The 24,929-nt window shown below is 37.3% G+C and overlaps 2 protein-coding genes across 3 annotated transcripts; one reads left to right on the forward strand and one right to left on the reverse strand.

Annotated features, from left to right (window-relative positions):
- Window positions 1-8,557, reverse strand: hexa (hexosaminidase A (alpha polypeptide)). Its single transcript, XM_040025808.1, has 14 exons — window positions 8,235-8,557; window positions 7,602-7,706; window positions 7,413-7,478; window positions 6,948-6,994; window positions 6,722-6,832; window positions 6,528-6,629; window positions 6,163-6,295; window positions 5,666-5,846; window positions 5,439-5,525; window positions 5,283-5,355; window positions 1,215-1,395; window positions 890-980; window positions 675-782; window positions 1-562 (listed from the first exon to the last, which is right to left on the reverse strand). The coding sequence occupies exons 1-14, from the start codon at window positions 8,494-8,496 to the stop codon at window positions 499-501; spliced, it is 1,611 nt and encodes a 536-aa protein (XP_039881742.1). The 5' UTR covers window positions 8,497-8,557; the 3' UTR covers window positions 1-498.
- Window positions 8,558-9,499: 942 nt separating this feature from the next.
- Window positions 9,500-22,708, forward strand: arih1 (ariadne ubiquitin-conjugating enzyme E2 binding protein homolog 1 (Drosophila)). 2 transcript variants are annotated; one of them, XM_040025809.1, is made up of 14 exons: window positions 9,500-9,938; window positions 14,448-14,515; window positions 14,627-14,774; window positions 15,874-15,966; window positions 16,810-16,865; window positions 17,957-18,023; window positions 18,227-18,333; window positions 18,427-18,469; window positions 18,602-18,673; window positions 18,988-19,118; window positions 19,465-19,522; window positions 19,950-20,210; window positions 20,599-20,711; window positions 20,795-22,708. In XM_040025809.1, the coding sequence occupies exons 1-14, from the start codon at window positions 9,651-9,653 to the stop codon at window positions 20,877-20,879; spliced, it is 1,590 nt and encodes a 529-aa protein (XP_039881743.1). In that variant the 5' UTR covers window positions 9,500-9,650; the 3' UTR covers window positions 20,880-22,708. The 2 variants fall into 2 exon arrangements, with proteins under 2 accessions (XP_039881743.1, XP_039881744.1); XM_040025810.1 differs by lacking the exon at window positions 9,500-9,938 and adding an exon at window positions 9,953-12,129.
- The last annotated feature ends 2,221 nt before the right edge of the window (window positions 22,709-24,929 follow it).

Raw genomic sequence — 24,929 nt, forward strand, 5'->3', positions numbered from 1 at the left:
TTGATTCTGTTCACCTGGACGTAGCGTTTTTCAGACAAAACGTTTCTCCCACTGAAAATGCTACATCCAGATGGATTTTAATTTTGATAAAAGTCTACACAGCAATGTGACTTTATCATAATTGTATTACATTTGAATGGAAAAGACAGCAAGCTACATCATACTGGCGTGTGCCTTTTAAACTCAAACACAACTGATTTGTATATTTTGTAATCATCTCATATAATGTAGGTAAACTTTCACATTTATTAAATATGATCACTACATGAGATAAATGTATCAAATCAAATGTAAAATTAAAAAACAGCAGTTGCAATACAAAGAGGAAAATCCCTGAGAAAACACAAGTGTAAATTGGACTTAAAAGCAGAGAAAAATTTCTTTTTGAAGAATTTACACCTCTTGAAATTCCATTCCATTTTTTAAAAAATTACTTCCAGTTACACCTCAGAAGTTAATCGATTCAAATGCTCAAAAATGCCACACGGTCCATTATAATCAAACACCTTGGTACTCGTGTTTGCAGTGTCCAACAAAAAGAGGCTCTGCCTGGATACCCCGCCTGCAAACGAAGTGAAACAGAAGCATCGGTGTATATTAAGCAGACCTCATAAAAAAAGAGTGCGGTGATGTGTTGAGGTATGCCATGTGCGTTATCAGAAAAGCTAAAGTACCTCAGGAGTTCGCAACGAAAGTCCTGCAATCGAGGAAATGCCTTGTCCACGTCAGAGGTCTGCTTCTCATCGCTCCACAGTCTCTCTGCGGCAGCACTTGCCCTTGGCCTGTGATTTTGGATTCATCCGGTCATTATTTTGATTAATCTCATGGGCTGCACATTCTACTTAGGTTCTCTAGTTTGATCATTTCAGGGATCTTTTCAATCTCTTACCAAAGACGTGGGGTCAGATTAGTAGCATCTACATATTCCCCCCACATGCAAACTTCACCCCCTATCACCAGCTTCTTCTGTTCCTCGGTACCTGTGAAAAAGATGTGGATTTTTTTTCTTGAATAACATGTTATACTTTAGAATTGGCTATTTACAGTTCAATGTTATCACACCACTTCAAGTCAAACTTGTCAAGTCAGAGTTTTAATGGGTCTTACTAATAAGAAATCTTTACTGATAGCTCCCACCACCAGAGAAGCACCATGGACAGCACATAAGTGAGCAAGGTTGTATTATTTTGTTATATTACTTGGCCAACACACACCAGAAAAGTTCAGAGGCTGCACGGTATAGTAGTTGCGCCAGTCCTGGCCATAGGAAATGTGGTTGATGTACCAAGGTGCAGCGAGCAGGACCCTGTAGCCAGCTTTGGTGATAGCGCTGAGTTCTGCCGCATAAGAAGCGGGGAGGCCCTTCCAGATGTGCAGCACTGTGTCCTTAGGAATCTGAGAAGGGTAACAACAACAACTGTCTTGCTCCTTGTGTGTTATATTGCCCAAGTTTTTTTTTGTATGTTGAATCCAGTTGATTAGTATGTTTGTATTAAATACTTTATCATTCAGAAAAGTCACATATTAAAAAAAAGCCACAGTTCAAAGAATTTCTAATCCTCAGAGCACAAGCCAGAGCACAAAGTTACTCATCTAGTGCACATTCATGTCTGGAAAAATGCCCAGTCTGGACAATCCCCATGTAGCCAACATTTGGCAGCCAGGGTTGAACTTTCCTTGAGCCATTATTCCTAAGCATGGGCACAAGATGAAAGTGAAAGACGTTGGCAAGAATTTTCTTTTCTTTCTGGGAAAGCATCAAGCTCAACTTCTGCAGAATCCCAAAACTGCCTCTGATGACAAAGCATACAGTCTAGGCTGTTAAACTAATTATCTCACCAGCATATTATCCTCACATTACTACTAACAAACGGTGCTCAATACAGCCTCTGTCTACGGAGAATTGTTAAACTGAACTGCTGCATTTATTCTTTTTAACATGTTATCTCCCTTGACATTATTTGAAAAACCTCAACAACATCTGTATAATGTTTTTACAATTTCCCATCTTTCTCAGTACTTGCAAAGATACATTTATCTTTGCTTTTATACCCTAAAATTAAGACAAAGTCTGTTAACTTGCTCATCCTGTCCCTTAAAGAGTTTTTTCATATATTTATATAATGACAATAAAGAAAACTGTGCTGAATTGAGTGACCATTATGACCATGGCCCCTTAGAAAATTATAAAAAAAAACGTTTGTGAGGAATTTAGGTGTGATTTTTTATAGTAATTTAACATTCGATAAACAGATAAATAATGTGATCAAGACCAGCTTCTTTCACCTCCGCTTACTTGCAAAGGTGAAGCCATTTCTCTGCTTCAGAGACTTTGAGTAAGCAACTTATTGGCCGACTACAGCTGGTTCAAAATGCCGCGGCAAGGCTACTGACTGGCAAGCAGAAGCGAGAGCACATATCCCCTATACTCACCTCGCTACACTGGATGCCAGTAAGTTTTCGAATTGATTTTAAGATCTTGACACTTGTTTTTAAAACATTGCACGAACTAGCTCCTATATATCTTTCTGATCTTTTAAATTGCTATACTCCAGTGAGATCTTTGAGGTCTGCGGACCAAATGCTTCTAGTTGTCCCTAGGTCTAGATTAAAACACAGAGGAGATCGGGCTTTTGCTGTGACTGCTCCGAAACTGTGGAATAAACTGCCTTTACATATCAGGACCTCTCCAACACTGGATACTTTTAAAACTCATTTAAAGACCCATTTTTACTCTTTGGCTTTTAATTCTGTATGAGTCTGTCATTCTTTTATTCTTATTATTGTCTTATCTTTTATTTTACTTTCCTTTTAAATGTTATCTGATTATTTTATTGTACAATACTTTGGTCAACAGTTGTTGTTTTTAAAAGTGCTATATAAATAAAATTGATTTGATTTGAATTCGAATTTCCAGCAGTTTTGTGTATAAAAACAATGGTTTTTAAATGGCTTGGAGAACCAAACATAAACAGTATCTGTAATTTTCTTCTGCTAAGCTTGTCTGATGGAAGCAGCTGTGGAATCTCTAATGGGCTACCAGCAGATTAGGTCAGGAGCAAGCATGTGGTTATGCTTTCAAGACCTTTTTTTAAAAAATAAAAAAAATCTGGAATATTTAGTAAGACACCATTATGCATATGCTTAACTCTTTGATTATCTCCCAGATAAACAAAGAGTCAATTGCTGGGTTTTTGCTTTGGCAAAGCAGCTGGCAGTAGCAGGACTTTTATATGTGTGTTCAGCAGTAAGCAGCATCACAACAATCACATCTCTCTGTAGCTGTGTCCAAGTTCTTTACACACCAAGTTATATTATTATTATTTGTTCATACCTGAAAAAAAATGATTTCAGGTACAGTCTTGGGACACAGAACAGCCTTAGTAACACTGATGTATAAACTGGTATAAACACTTTGTACACCATGTAAATAGTCCCCAAATTGTAGCTATCCATAGATATATATTTTACGTAAAACCACGTTTTATCTGTTGATTAATATCAGACAAACAAACACACACACACAGCAGCTTGAAAATCTTTAACTCTGCACAGCACACAGTTTTCATATTCTGACCCTTGAAGGCGAGGGGCCACACAGTGTAGTAGCGGGCCCAGTTGTGTGTAGGTCCGGGCTGGTCCAGATACCATGGAGAGGCTAGAATTACCCTGAGCCCTGCTTTAACCACCCTGCGTACTTCACACAGGTAACAGCCCTCTCTCCATACCTCCACCACTGATAGAGAAGTGTGCTGTAACACAAGGCTTTGGGCTCTCAGACAGATAAACAGAAAGCATGATATACATAGACTGTATATAAATAATGGACACAGCTAGGTGTCTTTACTGTTGCACTCTTGCTGTTTTAACGAGTATCACGTTGGGCATCAGTAAGGCTTAAAACTGGCAACTGAAACTAAACACAAGCTTTCTTTTTGCACTCAAGTGACTCGCCCCCTTCAAGACACTAGAAAGAATGCCGATTTCAGGCACTGTGCATTGGCTGTGTTTTTTCAGACCTCTCACGTCCATTGTTTGCATACAGTCCATGGTGAAAGATCAGATCAGAACAGAACAGATGGATGTTGTCAACAAACTGTTTTAAACTGCTGGTTAGTTGGCTCAAACCACTAAACCTGCAGAGTGTAAAATTACATTTGTATCAAATGTATCTGAAGAACTTCTTAATAGAGGATTTTATTTTTTCCACAATTAGCCAGTTCTGTTTTAATGTGACAATTTCCATCCTGTACTCATCTGCAGAGCTAATAGCAACTGAGCCAACAGTGTCACAACAAGTACAAAAATAACTGGTGCATTTTTATAGAATATGCATGGATCCTGTAGATACTTGAACACACTCTAAAATATCTATAATTAATAATCCAAGAACAAAACTGTAAAGACAAAGGACTATGCAAAAATGTTGAGCCACTCCTCATTCCTTCATATTTTGCTTCCAAGGAGCAATACTTTGTTGTAATTTTTCAGGGGTTGTCTTGTACAATAGTTCTCCAGGCTGTTTTTTCTTTGGGCATTGGCTGCTTTAGCACTCGATTTCAGTCCAATCCTTGTACCCAAAGATTTCTTTTAGGCCATTTAACACTTACCAATGAATTATTCATGCATAGAAACACACCCAAGGGATGAACCAGCAAAGAATTTTACATTGTATCTTTAGACACTTTGTCATTAGCAGCAAGATTAGCAAGAATTTTGATCCAGCATGCAATACCATCTGTAAAGCGTCTGATTGGCAACAGCTTCATTTTTTAGCTTGACAATGACCACAAACACTGCCAATGCGGGACAACAAAAATGAAGAGCTTTGAATGTCCTTCAAATCTGGAGAACTATTCCTGAAGACTACTTAAAGAAATTACCAGAAAGCTTGCCTAAGTGCAGGAACATTTATATACAGAACTGCACTTATTTCTTATCTTCTTAGCAGAATATAAATAAATTATGGGTGGCTTTTGCACAGTACTGCCCTGGTAAAATATTATAAAATTCATTGAAATTCACTTTTTTTTTTAATTTCAAATTTGTACTTGTTAAATTTGTGTGAATGTGTGTGTGAATGGGTGAATGACTGAATGTAGTGTGAAGCACTTTGGGGTCCTTAGGGACTAGAAAAGCGCCATACAAATGCAGGCCGTTTACCGTTTACCGTTTAAAATCAACATCATGCACTTCCAACCACATCCTCTAAAAACCACAAACGCAGGAAATGTAAATTTTTTATATCATGAAATATAAGTGTTTCGGTTGGGCGTACTTACTCGTTCATGATAGTCAAAAACATCCTGCCACACAATGGATGTTCTGTTGAGAGCTACAGTGATGTTCACAATGCTAAAAAAAGATAAGCACATGAATGCATCAGTTGGTGTATTTTACAGAACCTTCTACATTGTATTTTCCCTTTTACAACCTACTTCTCCATGTAGTAAGCTTCCAGTTTGGTGAAGTCTGCTCCAAATCCCATTTTCAGCATGAATGCTCGGACATCAGGGTTGGATTTCCTACAGAAAAAATAATGTGTTCAATGTTTATGTAAAATTTTCATAAACTCTCTTTTATTTAATTATCAAAAATCAGAAAAACTTATTTGAAATTGTTAACAATCAGCCGACGTGTAAATGATAGTTACATTTTAACCTACCAGCAGGAAAAGTTAACCTCATCTCCTCCTAAGTGGATATAGGAATCAGGAAACACCGAAGACACTTCCTTAAATAGTGTTGCCATGAACTTGTAAGTGGAGGGCAATATTGGATTAACAGGACCAAAAGTACCAGAAGGGCTGCTCCCACTGTAGCAGGGAGTCAACAGGTCAGACTGCCCTGAGAAATAATTGTAAATAATTAATTTGACTCAGTCATATCCTTCAAATACATTTTTTTTGCATTTTCTATCGAGAGCAGACAATTTGTTCCACTGATGTAACCACATAAGCAGTAAGTCAGCCTTCACTACATATTATATTGCCATTTATAGTCTTGACTTGCAGATTTGGCAGAAATTATTCCTACTGAGCCTTAACTAGACATCATGCCAAGTACTTTTTCTTCTATAGATCAAAATGCTGAAATCATTTGGACTAAACTGTTTATTGTTAATGTCACTTACTGGATGTTGGGAGTTTAACTGAATTTTTACCTTTTCCCCAAGACTGAGTGTGGCCTGGTGAATCAAACTCAGGAAGGACTCTTATTCCCCGCATTCTGGCAAATGAGATCACCCTTCTTACATCTGACTGCGTGTAGATGTGAGTCATCGGATGGAAAGCCCCCTGAATAAGAGCCAGAAGTCGCTGTTCAGAGTGGATGCTATTTTTCAGCCATTTCCTATCTCATGAGTCTATATGCATTAAACCTACTTAGATTTCTGGGATAAAATAGCCAAGAACACCTTAGAAAATTAGGATATTTTTTGCAAGGCAAATTGTAATGAATGTGCATAGTTACAGTGAAGATCATATGATAGGACTTACGTAAGTGCCTCAAGGAAGAATATCAACAAACCTTAGCAGACAGGTCCGGAAAGGTGCGGCTCTGATAAGGGAAGGAGGGGTCATCGACAATGTGCCAATGAAACACATTGAACTTACTGAAGGCCATCGCATCCTAACAGAAAACATGTATGTCAATACAGCTTATAATAAATACAGTGACTCAAACAGAAGGCTGAAGTTTCGATTGTGTCATCTGATTATTACCAGGGTTTTTAAAATGGCCTGCAGTGGTAAATAATGACGTGAAGTGTCCAATAAAATCCCTCTGAACTGAAAGCGGGGGAAGTCTTTAATCTCAGTCTTGTTCACATAATACTAAATTAAAAACAAACAGAAAAAAGGGAAAAATATTAATTATGCACATATTTGAAACGTGATTACTCCAGAGGCCTTGTTGTTAGTTTGTGCATTTGGAAAAACTGGGACTTACTGAGCCAAAATCCTCTTGATAAACCAACTGACTGAAGGTTTCCAGACCTGTGCTTAAACAGAGGGTGTACAGTACATAATCAGCAATTTGTTATACATGATAGATGAGGTTGACAAAATGTTGGAATTTCCCTACTTTATAAATCCACATGCAGTAGGCCTACTTGAAATTCTACTGAGTAAAACTATAAAGAAGGTGTCTGTGTGTGTGCCACATGAAGTGTTGCATCAGTTGAGTCACATGAGTTAAAAAAAACTGGAAATACATAGCACAACCTGACAGGCTACTTACTGAATATGTAGTAGGACAAGAAATCTGCTACACCTCATCAAACATTGACATACTTTGCCAGCTTAAGAATCAGAATCAGAACACTTTATTAATCCCGAAGGAAATTAGGGATGGTTAACATGTTTGTTTAATTACCAATGCTCTTCAGATATATTTTACATATGCTATAATCACCTCTTAGAGCACCCCACACAGTTTCTGCCTTCAGAGATGCTTGTCCAGCAGAGACGCTCAGAGTGTCTGGAACACAAACAGGAGAAATTATGATATTTTGTCAATCTCTATATAGTATTATGGTGGTTAAATTCATTACAAAACAGTGTTACTTGCTCTAATCAATGGGCATCAGCGGGTTGTACTTACATTGCTCAGAAGAGTCTTCATCTGGGTAGCTGTCGCAATCATCGCGGCCGACACTTACTTGGACAGTAAATGGTTTATCCACACTGAATCGCAGAAAACCGTAACCTGGTGGTGATAAATATTAAACCATTACCACAGTATTTGCAGAAGTGAACTTGCACTTTAAGCACATTACACACTGATTTTTGTTCCCTAGGAGCTGTGGTTCTTGTGTTTGTTTCTGAAAAGACAAAAACGAAGCTGTGCTACTCTCGTCCATTGTTATTGTGAGGTTATTTTCAGTTGGTATGCCCGTGCTGGCTGACTGATGACCTGTTGTCTGTACAATGACCATTGATCTGTTTTAAAAGCCAGCATGACAAACAACATTGAAGCCACGTGAGCACTTTGCTCTGTTTATTGTGCGTTTACAATCATGTTTTAAACGTGTTATAATGCCAAACCATCTACTAATAGTGTCCAGATTAGACTTTCACAAAAAGTTAGTTTTTATAGGCTATTTCATATCCTTAGTGATTTTCGAATATATATCTAAACAGTCTGAATGAACAACTACAACGTTCAAGTTCAGCAAGACTTTAAATCTTACTTCGTTTTTGCATTTTAAGAATTTCACCTCACTATAAAACCTACCAGATGAGTAGTCTGGAAAAACAAGAGAAAAGTATCTCTTAAATGCTTCATCCAGAACAGAGCAGCCCTCCTGTGCAGCTGATTGACTTCCGTAAGTAAAGTAGAAAGCCTGGGGATTCAGAGGGTATCGCTCCGGTGAGGAGGTAATAGATTGCGGTAAAGGCCATACTCCCTCAACTGAGTGCAGCCCAAGCTGGAGGAAAATAAAAAACACCAAATTACAGTTGGGAAAAGTGTATCGTCCAGACGTTACTACAGACATGACTTCCCTCGCTCTTCACTAGCGCGAACTGCACCGTCAAAACGATACCTGTCATGTGCTTAGATGAATGCAATCACATGACTGCGGCAGCGAGTTAATAAGTCAAGTTCGTCTTCCGGAAAATATAAGTAAACATTATTTTTATTTAAACATTATTTCATTTGGTAAGACCTGGACCAAGGTCGCTGTAGTTTAAATAAATTTTAAATTTACAGGAAATGCTTTCAGTTTTAGTTGATATATGTATATATATATATATATATATGTATATATATATATATATATATAAGACTGGTTTAAGGCAGCATGTACAGTGGGACGTACTAATACTCACACAACTGACTTAACAAAGTGTTTGCAAATGTGTCATGCAATGTGCTGCCTGAACCGCAGAATCTGACCCGGATATATATAAGCATCCCTTTAAAATATAAGTAAGTTATTTTAAGTCATTGTATACTTTTATTAAGAAGTACTCTACTACTCGAATTAATTTTAGCGATTCATTTATTCAATTCAATTCAATTGTATTTATATAGCCAAATCAATTTATTAAATGAAATGTATTAAATGAAAAGTAAAGGGAAATGACCGAACTCACTCACGAAACTCATTCAACAGGTAATTCAACAGAATGTTAAAAATGATGATAATAAAAAAAAAAATACAGATTTTTTTTTAAAGACCGAACTATTATAACTTTGTTTTGGTATATAAAACACACACAAACACACACACACACGCAATCACTGCTTAAAATTATAAACAACTCACGTTATATCTTTTTTCTGTTACTAGCCTTCATTTATGAGAACGAAAGTATTTTCCGTTTGCATTTGATGTGACTCTTCAATTATAAATGAAAATTTTCCAAATTCGTACTTATTTGAATTAGTTGTTGTTGTTTTTTTTTTTATAAACACTTAGGTTAAAGAAAAAGTTTGTTATATTAAATGTTTTTACATCCGTTCTTGCCCTGCTTGTCTGACGTAAGGCAGTCGTCAGTTGGTGACGCTGTGTCTCTTTGTTGGCTTAGCAGCAGCGGCGACGTTTTGTTGTTATTTTCGCCGCAGCTGAAAAACGGGCTCGGATCAACGTTTCATACGCTATAGACCTTAAGGTGTGCTTGTCACTTGCTGATAACCGCGCTAGGAATGGACTCAGACGAGGGTTATAACTATGAATACGACGAAGACGAGGAGGAATGTAGCGAGGACAGCAATGAAGAGGAACCCGACGACGACACCCTGGAGCTCGGGGAGGTGGAGTTGGTCGATCCCGTGGTGGCCGGCGGGGAGCGAGATGAGTGCGGTGAGACTGGCGGAGGAGGCCACGGCCCGGGCGAGGAAGAGGAGGAAGACTACCGTTTCGAAGTTTTGACTGCCGAGCAGATCCTCCAGCATATGGTCGAGTGTATTAGGGAGGTCAACGAGGTCATCCAGGTAGGTATTTTGGTATGACAGCATCAGGAAAGATCGGGGTCCTAGCGTAAAAACAGGCCGTGGATATTAGCTAAACCATTAGCCTTCCAGTAGTATACTTGTTATAGTTGACAGTTTGAGAACAATGATGAGATTTATAGAAAACTAAACTTACATATATATAAGATAATTGCAATATGGAACTTGGTAGTTAAAATGAAGACATGAAAATTTTTCTTATATATGTGAAGGTAAAAAATTTCCATTAGGACTTTTCATCCAGGAAGTAGTCCCATCCCTAAGTTGGCAGCAACGCTTGCTAAGCTAATGTTAGCTCGCTGGCTACATAGCATCTTACAGCAAAAGCTCTAGACCAGGATGGTGTTAAGTGCCAGCTCCTGCTAGACGACAGATAGTGTGCGTTGAGATGTTAACTGAAACTTGGGTTTTCAGAAATTTTGCATTTCTAAAGCTAAACCTTGCGTTTAGTGTTATTTTAACGTTGGACCCAAAGGCTTGGCCAGCGATAAGTTAGCAAGTGGGATGCTAGCTTAGTTACGCTTATGTAAAAGAACGGGTTATGATAATTTCATTTTTTACCAATAACATAAAAAGTTAAATTTTGCGATAGCTTTCAATGAAATTTATGAAGAAACGGGGGGAAGCTCTTCGCTTTAAGCTAGCGTTAACCTGGGCCTCCATTTCCTTTCACAGAGCTTCACTTGAGCTCAGAATAAAATGGAAAATGATCCTGATAACTCAGCATCCAGTTTGGTATCTGAGAAAATGCGTTGGAGGTTTATGTTGATTTCTATATAAACAAGCCTAAAAACTAAAATTGGCCAATAATGATACATATTATTTTTCTACCCTACGGCCGCATGGCAGTTTCTTTTCTACAGCAAAAACGAGTAACACGGTGATTTTTATCCCCGTTAAATATTGTTTATGTTTAATTATTAAATTTTCAGGGTTTTGCAGCACCAACAAATGCCTTTAAAGTTAATCCATACATAGACCTTCTGATATGACGTTTTCGATGTAGAATATGCTTCAAAAAGCCAGTACTTTATTAACATGCATTGGCTTCATAGTGGTCAAGTTTACATCAACTTTAGTCATCGGTACTGAGAAGTACTACTAATCTTTTGACCAACCCATTCATATCAACGTGGTTAGATAAATCAGAAGAACAATTTGCAGTGGAACCACAAAGAATAACAGCTAAAGGAAGTGTAAAATTGAATCAGTGCCCTTCTCAAAGATACCATCATCATTGTTGTATGTTTTGCATATCTGTTTTAGGGTGTGTTAGTGTTAGCTAGGTGTACATAATACAGTCAGAACATACTAAATATGTTGTCAGTCCTTTCCAATGTTATGATTTTTGTTATCTCAAGGTGTATCCTGACTTTATTATTCCGCCAAGGTGAGCACCAAAGTAGAGATATACAAGCAGGGCTGTTTTTCTGGGCCAATGAACAGTCCATTACAGGGTTAGGTGGGATTTGGTACAAACCTGGACCACTTTCTTTGAAATTGTAAAATGGGCATTGGGCTAGGGAGACAATACACTAATTTTTGTTCACTTCTTTATATTTGACAAGTGAGATGCCACATATGTGCAACATATACATGTGGTCTCCTAAATCTCACAGATATTTTCCAAACAACTAATTATTATGTGTTATATGGGTAGTTTGAGGGTATAGCTTTCCCCATTTCTAAAGAGCAGTTTGTAACTTGGGTTAAACACTAATTTAGTACCTTACAGTAATTTCACATTATCACTAAAGACATAGTCGAAAATTAAGTATTATTGTGTCTTAGAATACAGAGTTATTCTAATCCCTGAACTATAGTAAATGGAGTATAATAAGAAATATTTGTATTAACAGGTACATGGAGAGAGGTTCCTCATCATCCCTAGTGCTTTCCCTAAACTGTACAGCCTTGGCACTGGACATAGTCCATTTTATGCTACTGTTACACCATCATCCACATTTTCAGATAGTTTGTGAGATACCTGTTACACATTTAGAATACAACAAACAAACTATGTGTATACTACCTGTTTCTGAACCTGACACGCTTTATAATTCCAAAGTATTTTCAGAATGATGGTGTAAGCCAGTGGTTTTCCTGGTTCTGAAAGGCCTTTGTGGGGAGTGACATGGCCAAAAGCATGACTGGTCCATTTACCGACAAGGGTGTGAGTTAGCATTACTTTATTTGGAAGAAATGTAAAGTGTTTCTGAACAGCTCCTAAAAATGATATAGTTCTTGGGTGGGTAAGAACACATTTAGCAACATAATTCCATCAGATATGGAGGTGATTTTGCTTTGGCTCTGACTAGAGCTTCTTTCTGGTGGGTGAATCCTTGCATCCTTTCTTTACCCAACTTAAACCACTTTCCTATCAATGTGTAGGCTTCAGTAGCCTAGAAATTGTATTTTTATTTTATTTCCCCCCAGGCAAAAGATCTACAAAAACAGTACTTTTATAGGTGTTTATACATCTATGGCTCTCTAACTGCAATTTGGACGGAAAGTCCTTATATTAAGCCACAAATGGGACTGGGTATATATGATCAAGCATGATGATTAAATCCATTTTGTAGGGTATTTATTCGTTTGAGTCATCAGAAATCACAATTGTCACATCAGTGGGATGTAAGTGCCACGTTTGTCTTCATCCAGTGTAATATGCATACAGAGTTCTAAAGACTAAAACTTTTTGTTTATTTAAAAAATAAAAACTGTCTCAGTTGTGTCATCTTTAACAGCTACTGTGGTTATAAGAAAGGAATACGTGCCTGAGTGTGCTTCATTGAATAGCTGTAATGAATACAAACTTTTCTAAATATATTGTCTATTATTATGGCCTTAGATTGTGATGATTTAATTTTGTGATAACTTGTAAAGCTGTAGTTGCTTTGTGTTGTATTTAGTGTAATGGGCAGCTGTTTTTATGTCCATTCACTGATGTACATGGGTGAACAGCAAGATTAAATATGAGAACTTGCTAGGGCTGCTCAATTAATCGAATTTTAATCACGATTACGATCTGGGCTTTCAACGATCATTAAAAATGACTGAGCCGATTATTAGCCCCTCCCTCATTTATCCGCGACACCTTAAAGGTCGGTCCGTGAAAATATTGCCGGGCATAAACCGGTCCGTGGCGCAAAAAAGGTTGGAGACCGCTGATTAAGAGGACCCGAGGGAAGCTCGGAAAGCTAAGCAGAAGTTATTTGGAAAAGAGAGGTAAAAAAAAACTTCAGTGGTGTTGCACACTATTTTATATTATTTTTTAAAGTCATTGTTAACCCTTTAAAGCCGGTCAGAGCAGCACGCTCCGTTTTGTGTAACTATTTTTAAATCCCTGTAGAACCGGAACTGTGTAAGCTAGCGCAATAAACCGGAGGAGTTGTACTTACATCTGATGCCATCAGCTTGTCCTTGGTCACGGTTTCCTTCCACATAAAGCTTTGCAAAAACTGCATAAAAAGCGCTTGCAGCAACAAAAACACAATATTCCAGAAACACCCTTTGCCGATCCGATCAGCTGTTCGTAACACTTCCCACAGTTAAACAGATGTCAGCGCGAACTGTCACATGTCCGCCATTTCCTGCCCGAAACCGGAAGTGACGTCATTTTCGCGGAAATTGTAGTTTTTTTTACTTGTAGGCCTTAAAAGCCTATACTGGTCATGTTTGACTTTTCTGAATAGTTTCTGGGATGCTTAGAACTCGAATTGCACTGCTGGAAATAGTTTATTTTGATGCACCTGCTGTTTTCTTTGCAAATTTGCATCATAGGATTGTTTTTTCGTTTTTCCTGCAGTGTATATAAAAATTGATGTATCTCCAAAATAAAACTATGAAGACACTCAAAATAAATTTCCTGTTGTTGTAAACTATTTTTTGCAACTTTTATGTATTTAAAGTTTTGAGGGATAAACCTCTTAAATTTCTCAAAGTAGAAATATATGTAAAAAAAACCAAAAACGATTTTCAATTTTTTTTTGTAGTTTATTGCACTTTTTTGCAATTAATGTAGTTACTACGGACTTAATGCATACATATTATTAAAATATGAGCTATAACAGTTGTATAGCAACTTGAAATGCTCCCACAAATGGCACTACAACATGTAAAAAATATAATATAAGCTCTGGCGGACTTGGTTCTATAGTAGGTCTTAAAGGTTAAATAAATATCGTCAAATAATCGAGATCTCAATTTCAGTGAAAATAATCGTGATTATCATTTTTGCCATAATCGAGCAGCCCTAGAACTTGCTTATGTTTTCTAACCCTATTTCTAATGTGCAAAATAGTTTAATGTCCTGCCATAGAATATATTACCTTTACCTTCCTAATTCAATACTTATCTTTAATCAGGCTTTAAAAGCTGAAAAGGCCTGAAAGCCATTACAACCGTTGGATCCTCTAGCTCATTGAAACTAGTAGAAGTTGCAAGTAAAAATCAAAAATGTTTCTCACAAACTATTTCTTGTTCCTTTAGAATCCTGCAACAATAACACGCATTCTTCTCAGTCACTTCAACTGGGATAAAGAAAAGCTCATGGAAAGGTAAGAAATTCTGAATTACATTCTTGGCCATTTTTAACTTCCTGACAAGTGCCAACCAAAAGGTTCATAGCAGAGCGTATCTAAAAGCTTATTTTATTTCAATCTATTCAGGTATTTTGATGGTAATCTGGACAAGCTTTTCTCTGAGTGTCATGTCATTAACCCGAGTAAGAAGCCCCGAATACGTCCTCCAATCAACACTAGATCATCGGCACAGGACATGCCATGTCAGATCTGCTATCTGAACTTCCCCAACTCTGTGAGTCACATAATGGCACTAACATGGAGCTCCACTATCTTAATGTGTTGTCAGGCAATTTAATGCACACTTTAACTTTTGTAATGCAAGTGGAGAAACAACAGGAGAGCATCATCAGAGGCAGGGACATTGTAATCCTGTTTTGTTACAAATGGGGAAACCTGTTTTATTTTTTATATTTTAAAGACTAGTTAAAAGCTTTGCTAAAAGTCATTTAACATAACAAAAGGTGGTTACAACAGCTAAGAAAATAAATTGATGGATTTCGGTTTCTTATACATGTTATAAGATCTTTATAAACAGATACAAACTTATCCCCCCCATACAATAGCATTTTTTTTTTTTTCAGCCACATTTATTCAGTAATAGCTCCTCCCCATGAACAACCTTGGATTTGGTGACTCTGTCATCAGGCCAGAGTGACATTAAAAATACAAGGGGGGAAAAACAAATTACATTTTTACATCTCTCTGATCAAAGCTATACATAAGGACTCAGTAGCTGTTTTATAAAAACTGTCCTCCAATAACAATATTAATAAAAGAATTGTTCTTTGAATATAAAGCTGTTCAATAACATAAATGTCACTTGTCTATTACATTTCTTTTGTTGAATGGATTCTAAAAAAATTCCCAACAACATATTGTATGCCAAATTTATTTTATACCAGTTATGCCAGGCACTGCTTTATTTAATGCAGTGCACATTGCAGTCTTCTCAAAACAGAGGTGGTTGGTGTTTTAAAAAATTGGTAAAGGAACCTCCTGGGTGGAAAGGGTTTAATGTTAAGGTGAAAATGGATCTGTAAATAAAAGGCACACATCATCATGTTTAGTTCTTCAGTTAAGATGATGTGATGTCAGAACTATGGATTACCATAACTGTCTGAATTTAGAATATTATCATTTGGAGCACACATTTCAGTGTTATTTTAATCAGGTTGTTAAAACAGTGTAAAATCCAGGTGATGTTTTTCTTAGAATGGTTTTCACTGGCCTCTGAAGGCTTTTCCTACCTGGTTACTAATTTTTTCATACCTTGTGTGTTTCATTCCAAATTATAAACTATCTGCTTTTTGTTGATACTGTTTGTTTAACAGTATTTTACAGGCCTGGAGTGTGGACACAAGTTCTGCATGCAGTGTTGGGGAGATTATCTGACGACCAAAATAATTGAAGAAGGAATGGGACAGGTATCTACTTCAAAATTTTAAGATTTATTTAGAATAGAACTTGTGACTTTTATGCAACAAGTGGCAATGTCCGTTTTCTCTTAATCAACAGTAAGAGGGCACCAAGAGTCCTCAGCAGTTCTCGTCTACCTTCTCGCTTACCAGCCTATGTGCAGACACAGATACTAGTAGCCACTATCCAACCAGTATAATTTACAGATCAACTCATTTGATATTAGGATTGGATATCAGTGTAATCCTAACTCAAAAAGCTGAACTGTGTATCCATGACAGTGGGATAGTGTGTTCAGTTCAACGCTGTTGTTCTCTGTTTGTTACACCATGCGTCAGCACCTCTGCTTGGAAGTATTTCATGTCTGCAACATCAACATTTCTTTCTTTGTATCTTTGCAATAATTTGAATTGTTCATGTTAGTTTAAGAATTTCAGACGCTCCCATGATGAGTCGTTTGGTCTTCTTGCTCTTTTGCAAATTTTCAGTACTTTGAAAAATTGTGACGAGTTCTACGTTAGCTATTCTATTCAGTCATTGACACGCATCCATACACTCCTTTTAATTTATACATTTAGCGCATTTAACTTGCAGATAGACCTTCAAAGAATGACACAGTGGCTGTAATTTTGGGGGTTTCATTGTCTTCACTTGACATTTAGACAGAGTTTGTGTTCTTGTAACTGTCACAGGGCAAGCCTAAAGAAGTTAAATCAGAAAGGGCAGCTGCTCTTCCTCTTCTTTACCACTGTGATCCACCAAAAACAATTGCAGAGGGTGCTATTTGATACCGCCTTTACTATTTCAAAAGGTGGTTCTCTAATTATCTACCTTCTGTGTTTCCTTTACAGACCATTTCTTGCCCTGCTCATAGCTGTGACATTTTGGTTGATGACAACACAGTCATGTGAGTATCTGTGCATATATTTTTTATGTTGTTACATATTGGGCATTGTTCAATGAATAGCATAAGAAGTAAAATATATGCCAGAAGAATTTAAAATAAATAAAAGACGGGAAACAACATTACTGGTCATAGACTGCATATAGAGGTGAAACGTAATCGCCATAACATCATCGAAGTCCCATTGTGAAGCTGAGTGTATTCACCATCATTATCTTAGCTTTTTGAAACCAGATGTCACCAGGGTTGGTTAAGGGGCATTGTATGCTCATGCTGTAGCGGTTTGTTAGTCATATGGGAAAGCGTATCCTTCTTTGTTGCCCTTGTGGACACTAATTAAGACCATAATTAACAAAAAAATATATATATATTTTTGATATAATTTGAAATTGTCATTAGAACTCATGAAAAAAAGGATTTACTGTGGTCAGAGCAAGGGAGTGTTTCCCATAGTCCTCTTCATGCAATCAGAGAACTTCCCCTTTTCACAGCTACTGTAGTCCTTTTTTTTTTTCATGTAATACATTCTGTTTAATTTTGCAGTTGTAGCCAGAAGCTTGTAAAAGTTATAAATACACACATTTCAGTCATATAGTTAAATCCATATAGACATCCTTTATTGATTCCTTTTTATTTTTAACATATTGGTATGAATAGAAACCATATGTTAAAAGGATTTCTTCCCGTTTTGCCTTGTAAAAGAAACCTATCAGTACAAGACTTTGAAGTTGACCCTTTTTGTGCTTTGTTCACGTTCAGTGTAAAGTCCAAAGAAATATACCTGAATAAGCACGGACGCTAATCTCTTGTACCAGCTCTTAAGCTGACAGTAATTGTCTTAACCTACATTCTGATATTACCAGCTACCAAGAGACCTTACTGTATTTTCAGTAATCAGTTTAGGCCATGCATTCAAATAGAGTTTGCATATGAACTTGTACTTTTCTATTTCGGAATGTTGCTTCATAATGAAATAATATTCACATGTCAGCTTACAGTAATACTTAGCATATTTTCTTGAGCAACGCTATCTTTTGATGATCTCACCCATGTTTTGTAATGATGGCTAATATATTATTTGACTGCTTCCACAGGCGCCTCATAACAGATTCAAAAGTGAAGTTGAAGTACCAGCATTTAATTACAAATAGTTTTGTAGAGGTAAGAGATCTTTTTTTCTTCTTCTTGACAGTATTTCGAGATTGAATATCAAACTTTGATCCGTAATGTGAGCTGCTGGGTTGTCTCTTAATTGCCCCTTGGGGATACATAAAGTCTTGTGAATCTGAATATGTGTACTACTTTGAAAAGCAAAAATCTTATTTCTGCCCTCTGAGTCAAATTTGTCTCATTACTCATTTTAGTGCAATCGACTGTTAAAGTGGTGCCCTGCACCAGACTGCCATCATGTTGTCAAAGTCCAGTACCCAGATGCCAAGCCAGTGAGGTGCAAGTGTGGACGCCAGTTCTGGTAAGAGAGAATTTTTTATTATTTTAAAACCTTTTTTGTAAATTTATTTGCAGTTTTTGAATAATGTGTTTGATATTGCTCCCTTTGTTTCAGCTTCAACTGTGGAGAAAATTGGCATGATCCTGTGAAGTGTAAGGTGTGCGAAATGGAGATTATTTTCTTACCTTAGAGAAAAATTATGCTTTGGATTCAGCTTCTACTTAAGAAAAATATTAAGATTAGCATTCAATACATGAATCCATTTCCTTCTATTTTAACGTGTTTGCAGTGGCTGAGAAAATGGATTAAAAAATGTGATGATGACAGTGAAACTTCAAACTGGATTGCAGCAAATACCAAGGTGTGGATTCTGAGGGTTTTTTTCTCTCATGTTATGTATTAAGTTTAAATAGGATTACACAATGTTGAAGTCCCTATATTTTTGTCACGTATTTGTGTGCTCATAACCTGTCATAAAGTGTGCACACCTTACAGACCTGACAGTTGTTGACAATTAATGTTTACAATCATCAGTGCATATCTATGAATTATAGTTTTACAGGGCCTTGCCCATTGTTGCTTCATTTGTTTCTGCAGCCTTTTTCTCAGTCTATAGCATGAATCATTTCCTTGAATTACTGTTTTTAAATAAAATTAATGTAATTTCATTCACAGGAATGTCCAAAATGCCACGTGACCATTGAGAAAGATGGTGGCTGCAATCATATGGTTTGTCGAAACCAGAACTGCAAAGCTGAGTTCTGCTGGGTCTGTCTGGGTCCATGGGAACCACACGGCTCAGCCTGGTGAGAATCACTAGCTCACATGCTTGTTATGTAGAGTCTTTTGTTTTAGTGTCTGCTGGAAATGTCAGAACAGGGGATGACTTTTTCCACTTTTTTTTTTTTTTTTGTTGTTGCTGTTGTTTTTCGCTACACTTAAATGACAGCTCAGGTTTCTTACTTCCTCCATCATCACTTGTTTGGGTTTTTTCTTTAATGGCCCTAAAAGATGTAGAGATTAAAATTCTGATTTTCTGTGTTAGAGTACCATATGAATGTGAATTTGACCACCTTAAACACACATAGTATAGCTTATCAGAGAGAAGAACATTACTCTTTTCATCTCAGTTATATATTTTTAATATTTCAGGTACAACTGCAACCGCTACAATGAAGATGATGCCAAGGCAGCCAGAGATGCTCAAGAGGTAATCAGTTATATTGAAGCTTCAAAATTTTTGTACGTTATTCTATTTGCCAGATGTATAAACTCAAGTAGCCTCATCTGTTGTACCAAGCATGGTTTATGCTCCAGTTAACGCTTACATCTAAAAATGAATTACATTTATTCTTGAAGGGGAAAAACCATGATTAAATAAATAACATGACATTTCTATAGTTTACAATAACTGCAACTAAAATATATCTGTATACTGGATATCGTTTTATAAAGAATTGTACAGCAAGCTGATAATTACATGATGATTCAGACCTGACAAACAGTTGAGACATTTCAGTATATGTCTCTGATATTCCAGTGCCCAGCGAGAAAGTAGAGTGACAGTCTATTATAAGTAAAGATGAGCGTGCTCACAATAAAGGAAGTCCATGCTGTGTGTGTATGTGTGTGTGCAGCGCTCCAGGGCAGCCTTGCAGAGGTACCTGTTCTACTGCAACCGCTACATGAACCACATGCAGAGTCTGCGCTTTGAGCACAAGCTCTATGCTCAGGTCAAGCAGAAGATGGAGGAAATGCAGCAGCACAACATGTCCTGGATTGAGGTGCAGTTTCTGAAGAAGGCTGTGGATGTGCTGTGCCAGTGCCGCTCCACACTCATGTTCACTTATGTCTTCGCCTTCTACCTCAAGAAGAACAACCAGTCCATTATTTTTGAGGTAGGGCAGTTTTTGGCTCAGATACACTAGTGTGATTGTACCTTTTTTTTTTTATATGAGATATTTACTATCGTGCTGGAAAATTTTGGTAGCATTATTTGCAACGGGCATGAATGAATCCAACATGGCATACGAACGAAACTGGACACCTCACCAACCCCAGATGTAACACCTTTTAGCTTTCGACTTTTGTGGAAGCTGTGTTCGTCTCTCCCCCTCTTTCATTCACACAGTTTTGATCTTCAGGGATGAACTAAGTGCTGAAGAGCTGTTTTTTGTTTTTTAATTACTTTATTAGAAATTCTCATAGATTAGACATTTGTTCCTTTAACTCTATTGTATAGTGGAACGTTGCTTATCTGATTATAATGCAATTATCACTCATCAGAACAACCAGGCAGACCTGGAAAATGCCACCGAGGTGCTGTCAGGCTACCTAGAGAGGGACATCTCCCAGGATTCCTTGCAGGACATCAAGCAAAAAGTACAAGACAAGTACAGGTCAGTGAAGGAAGAACTGTACTGGTGCATGCCATGGCTGACTTTGTGTGTTTTGGAGCTTAAAATTTGTCCTGTGTCTGTAGATACTGTGAGAGCAGGCGAAGAGTGCTGCTACAGCACGTGCATGAAGGCTATGAGAAGGACCTGTGGGAGTACATTGAGGATTGAGAACACGTCCCAATGCAACGGACTCTTGAGTATCTTGACAAACTAGAGCGCTGATGCAATTTAACAGGGCAGCACAGGCCTTCTGCCGCCTCTCCTTTGGCAAACCAACCACTTTTGCATCATTTTTTTTCTGGATTTGTTTAACAAAATCTTCAAAGTAAATTATATTTAAATAAAGGGTAGAGTAATAAAAAAAAGTGTACTACAGTATTGTTAGCAACAGAGTGGAGGGTTGAACAAGCAGAAGATCCATATTAAACAAATACATCCTTTTGGCTTGTATTGTAATACCTCCCCTGAACTTGTTTTCCTCATGTTGTTTTTTGTTTTTTTTTTTTTTTTTTGCTTGTGAATCTTTTACTCTGTTTTGATTTTGACTTTTGTTTTCCCATCAGTGTGAAAATGTTTTCAACACAGCTTTAATTGTCCTGGCCATGTCTGCAATATGTGGTAAAGATCCTTGTCTGAGTGGCTGAATGTTGATAGGCTGATTGCAAAGGGGCAAAGACATTTCAGGGGGGGGAAAAAGGAAGAAAAAAAACATAAAAAGAACAAAATAGCGAGTCTGTATTTTTCAATTTGTAAATAGTCCATATGCATGGAAGTTCAAGAGCAAGAGTGGCACGTGTTTGCATAATTTTCAAATATTTATTCTTTACCGTGCTTTTGCCATGTAGGTTGAGTCTGTCTACTCTCCACAGACTGTTGATGTTTGGAGGTCTTTGGCAATAAGATATTCGTCCTGTCATCTGCAGTCCCTTCAGAGCAGTCATAAGTTATACCTAACCAGTAACTCAACATGGAGACTGACAGAATTGGCTTTAGTTTCCAGGTAATCACATAAAGGACTCAGTGAAAGTGCACAGAGGAGCAGGATAAAGTTTTACAGGTCAGAGGTGAGGTAGAATGCACCGGCCCAGTGTCTCTCTATGCTAACCTTTTGTTGTACCCCCCTAGTTGTTTTTAGAGGTGTTTAACATTTAAGAACATTACTAATTATTTGCAAGAGCCAAACTGAGTGACATTCACTCCTTTTTTCTTTTTTTTTTCTTTTCTTTTTTTTTCCCCCTCTTTCCTGACGTGGCTTGAGGTAGCCCTTCTTAAAGCTCAGCTTGCACCTTGAGAATTGAAAGAGGGTAATGGAATGTACTGACAGCGCGGCGTTGCACTGCTGCTAATTGGGCTCGATCACTGTCAAACAGGGTCAGGCATCTGCATCACTCTTGCAGGGAATATTGGAATGGAGGTGGTAGTGGCATCATCTCCATTCAGGAGCTCTCTTGCCTTGCAGTGAGACTGAACATTGCTTTAATTGAGCTACACAGATGGACATGTGATCCTTAAGGAGCTGAGGGAGATGGGACAAACTTCTAAAGGTTGTAGGAGTGTTTTGTAAAGCTGTTATGCTTTTTCATTAAAGACTGCATTTTTTGTTGTGTTTTTTTTTTTTTTTTTTTTTTTTTTTTTTTCCCGCACGTGTGTTGAGGTTTTGGCATTGAAATGTCAGTTCCCCTCAAGATTTTGCATTGCTCTATGCGGTGGTTGCTCTGGTTGTCAAGCTCTCTGCTTGTAAATGCTTGTTCATCTGTTCTCTGAAATATGGCAGTCTTCAGAAAGACTGACTGGAGGGGACGCGATTATACAGGCAGTGATACGAGTCTGAAGATGACACCAAAGTGTCAGCCATCACTGAAACACATCCTTTGCCCCAGTTTCAGATCTTTGGGGAATTCTTTCCCAAATGCTTCTTATGTGTTCAAACGCATTATTTTATCCTAGCAAATTATAAACTGTATTGTTTATTTGAATAAATGTCATGACAAATCTAATTTTTTGGAGTACTGTGTGAGTCATTAGAGTAGGTTTTCTCTCATCTTAATTACCTTAACATCCATGAGTCACTAATTCCCCCCCCCCCCCCCCCCCTTTTTTTTTTTTTTTTTTTTTTTTTTTTTTTTTTTAAGCAGTGTTGTGTTCTGCAGACCTTGCCAGAGTGTCTTCCAAAATGACATGGAATTAATTTGATAACTTTTAAATAATAATTTAAACTTTTTTTAGTTTATTCAGAGTGTTATATAGCAATCAGGTGGTTTTGTTTTGTTTTTATGTCATTTTAATTCTCTCAATCCAAATCCCAAACTTATGATGACACAAGGTGAATGGATAAAAGATGGGCTGTTTTCTCCAAGCTGTCTTGCAGTAACACCAGCTGTAGCTTTGCTCATTAGGCTAATGTGCTCTCCAGGGTTTTCATTGTGTCTGCTAGTAGTTCATGAACATCTCAGCTTAACGGATGGAGTAACAGAAGCAGCTACTCACATTAAATTGACATCCAAAAGACTTTTAATAGTTTTATAAATATCTTCAATTTGCACTATTAAAGATGTCTTGGTAGTGTAAAAAATGTTTGGGGGTGGAGTTAGTTGTTTTACATGAAAATATTAAAGTGCAAAATGTTACAAACATATTTTTTTTTTTTTTTTTTTTTTTTTTTTGGGTGTTTGTTTTTTTTTTTTTGGGGGGGGATTATTTTTGCAGCACCACTCATTTAACTGTCTGAGGTGTTTTGAAAGTGTGTCATTATGAAGACTTCCACTGTTGTACTGTCACTGGTATAAACCAAGTCCATCCCTGGAATTGCATTTTTAAAATAAAGAGCATTTTTGACAGTATAGTGTGAATGTAAGAGTTACGTTTTCAGCCACATGATGGGGACAAAGACCAGTTCTGACAAACATGATTACTAATTGTGAGTTTCAACGTCGAATGCACGGTGTTAAAATGGAAGGTGTGACACAGAACACATTATTTTTGACAGCTTATCCATATTTAGCACCAAACAATAACATTTGTCTCAAGGTGCTTTGTACAAGTTAAAGATCCAACAGTAAGATATAGGAACCTTAACAATCAAACACCCCCTTTGAGCAAGCACTTGGAGATAGTGGGAAGGAAAAACTCCCTTTTAACAGGAAGAAACTCTGGGCAAAATCAGGTTTGGGGAAAAAGCAGTCATCTGACACAACTGGTTGGGGGTGAGGGGAGGAAGAGAGGACCCAAAATTCATAACTAGTGATTAAATGAAAATGGTGTATAAGGACAGAGTTAAGAAGAAATGCTCAGTGTGTCATGGGAAGCCCCCAGCAACTTTAAGCCTATTGCAAAGTAACTAAGCGTTGAAATTGTTTTTAGCAAAAAGGGAAGTTTTAAGCCTAATCATAAAAGCAGAGAGGGTGTCTGTCACCTGAATCTGAATTGGGAGCTGATTCGACAGAAGAGGAGTTTGAAAACTTAAGGCTCTGCCTCCCATTCTACTCTGGAATATTTTAGGAACCACAAGTAAACCAGCAGTCTGAGAGCAAAATGCTCTGTTGGCATGATATAGTACTATGAGTTCTTTAAGATAAGATGCTGCTTGACCTTGTATGTGAGGAGGATTTTAAATTCAATTCTGGATTTACCGGTCGAGCCAATGAAGAGAAGCCAATATGGCAGAAATATGCACGCTCTCACTGCAGCATTTTGGATGAACTGAAGGCTTTTCATTGAGTTTTTAGGAGAGCCTGATAATAATGAATTATAATAGTCCAGCCTAGAAGTAATAAATACACAAACTAGCTTTTCAGCATCACTCTGGGTGTATGGTTGATTAATAAGCTGATGTGGAAGATTGCTTCCGCTCGTTCTCCTTGGCCTGTTCTTTGAGGATTCTAACAGTATGACTCAACCTAACATAATCATCCTGCTTTAATCAGGTTTCAATTCATTCGTTTAGGAACACATTATAGTTTTACAAGAAGTCTAAACATTGTTTTTTTCCCTTCTCTTGAATATTTAGAGTTGAGAAGTGACAAAACACGATGGTGAGACAAATGTTTTAATTCAGTCTGCAGAAGTAGGAAAATCATACAAAATGAAACCACGATTTGAGGTTCAGTCACAAGTTTCACACTGACTGTATACAGCACACTCGGCTTGTGTTTTTAAAACCTGAGCAGTTTCAACACAAAAACTACAAAGGGTTGAAAAATTAAAGGAGCTTCCTCTACT

Source organism: Simochromis diagramma, unplaced genomic scaffold (assembly GCF_900408965.1).
Source record: "Simochromis diagramma unplaced genomic scaffold, fSimDia1.1 OVJJ01000293.1, whole genome shotgun sequence".
NCBI classification, from domain to species: Eukaryota; Metazoa; Chordata; class Actinopteri; order Cichliformes; family Cichlidae; genus Simochromis; species Simochromis diagramma.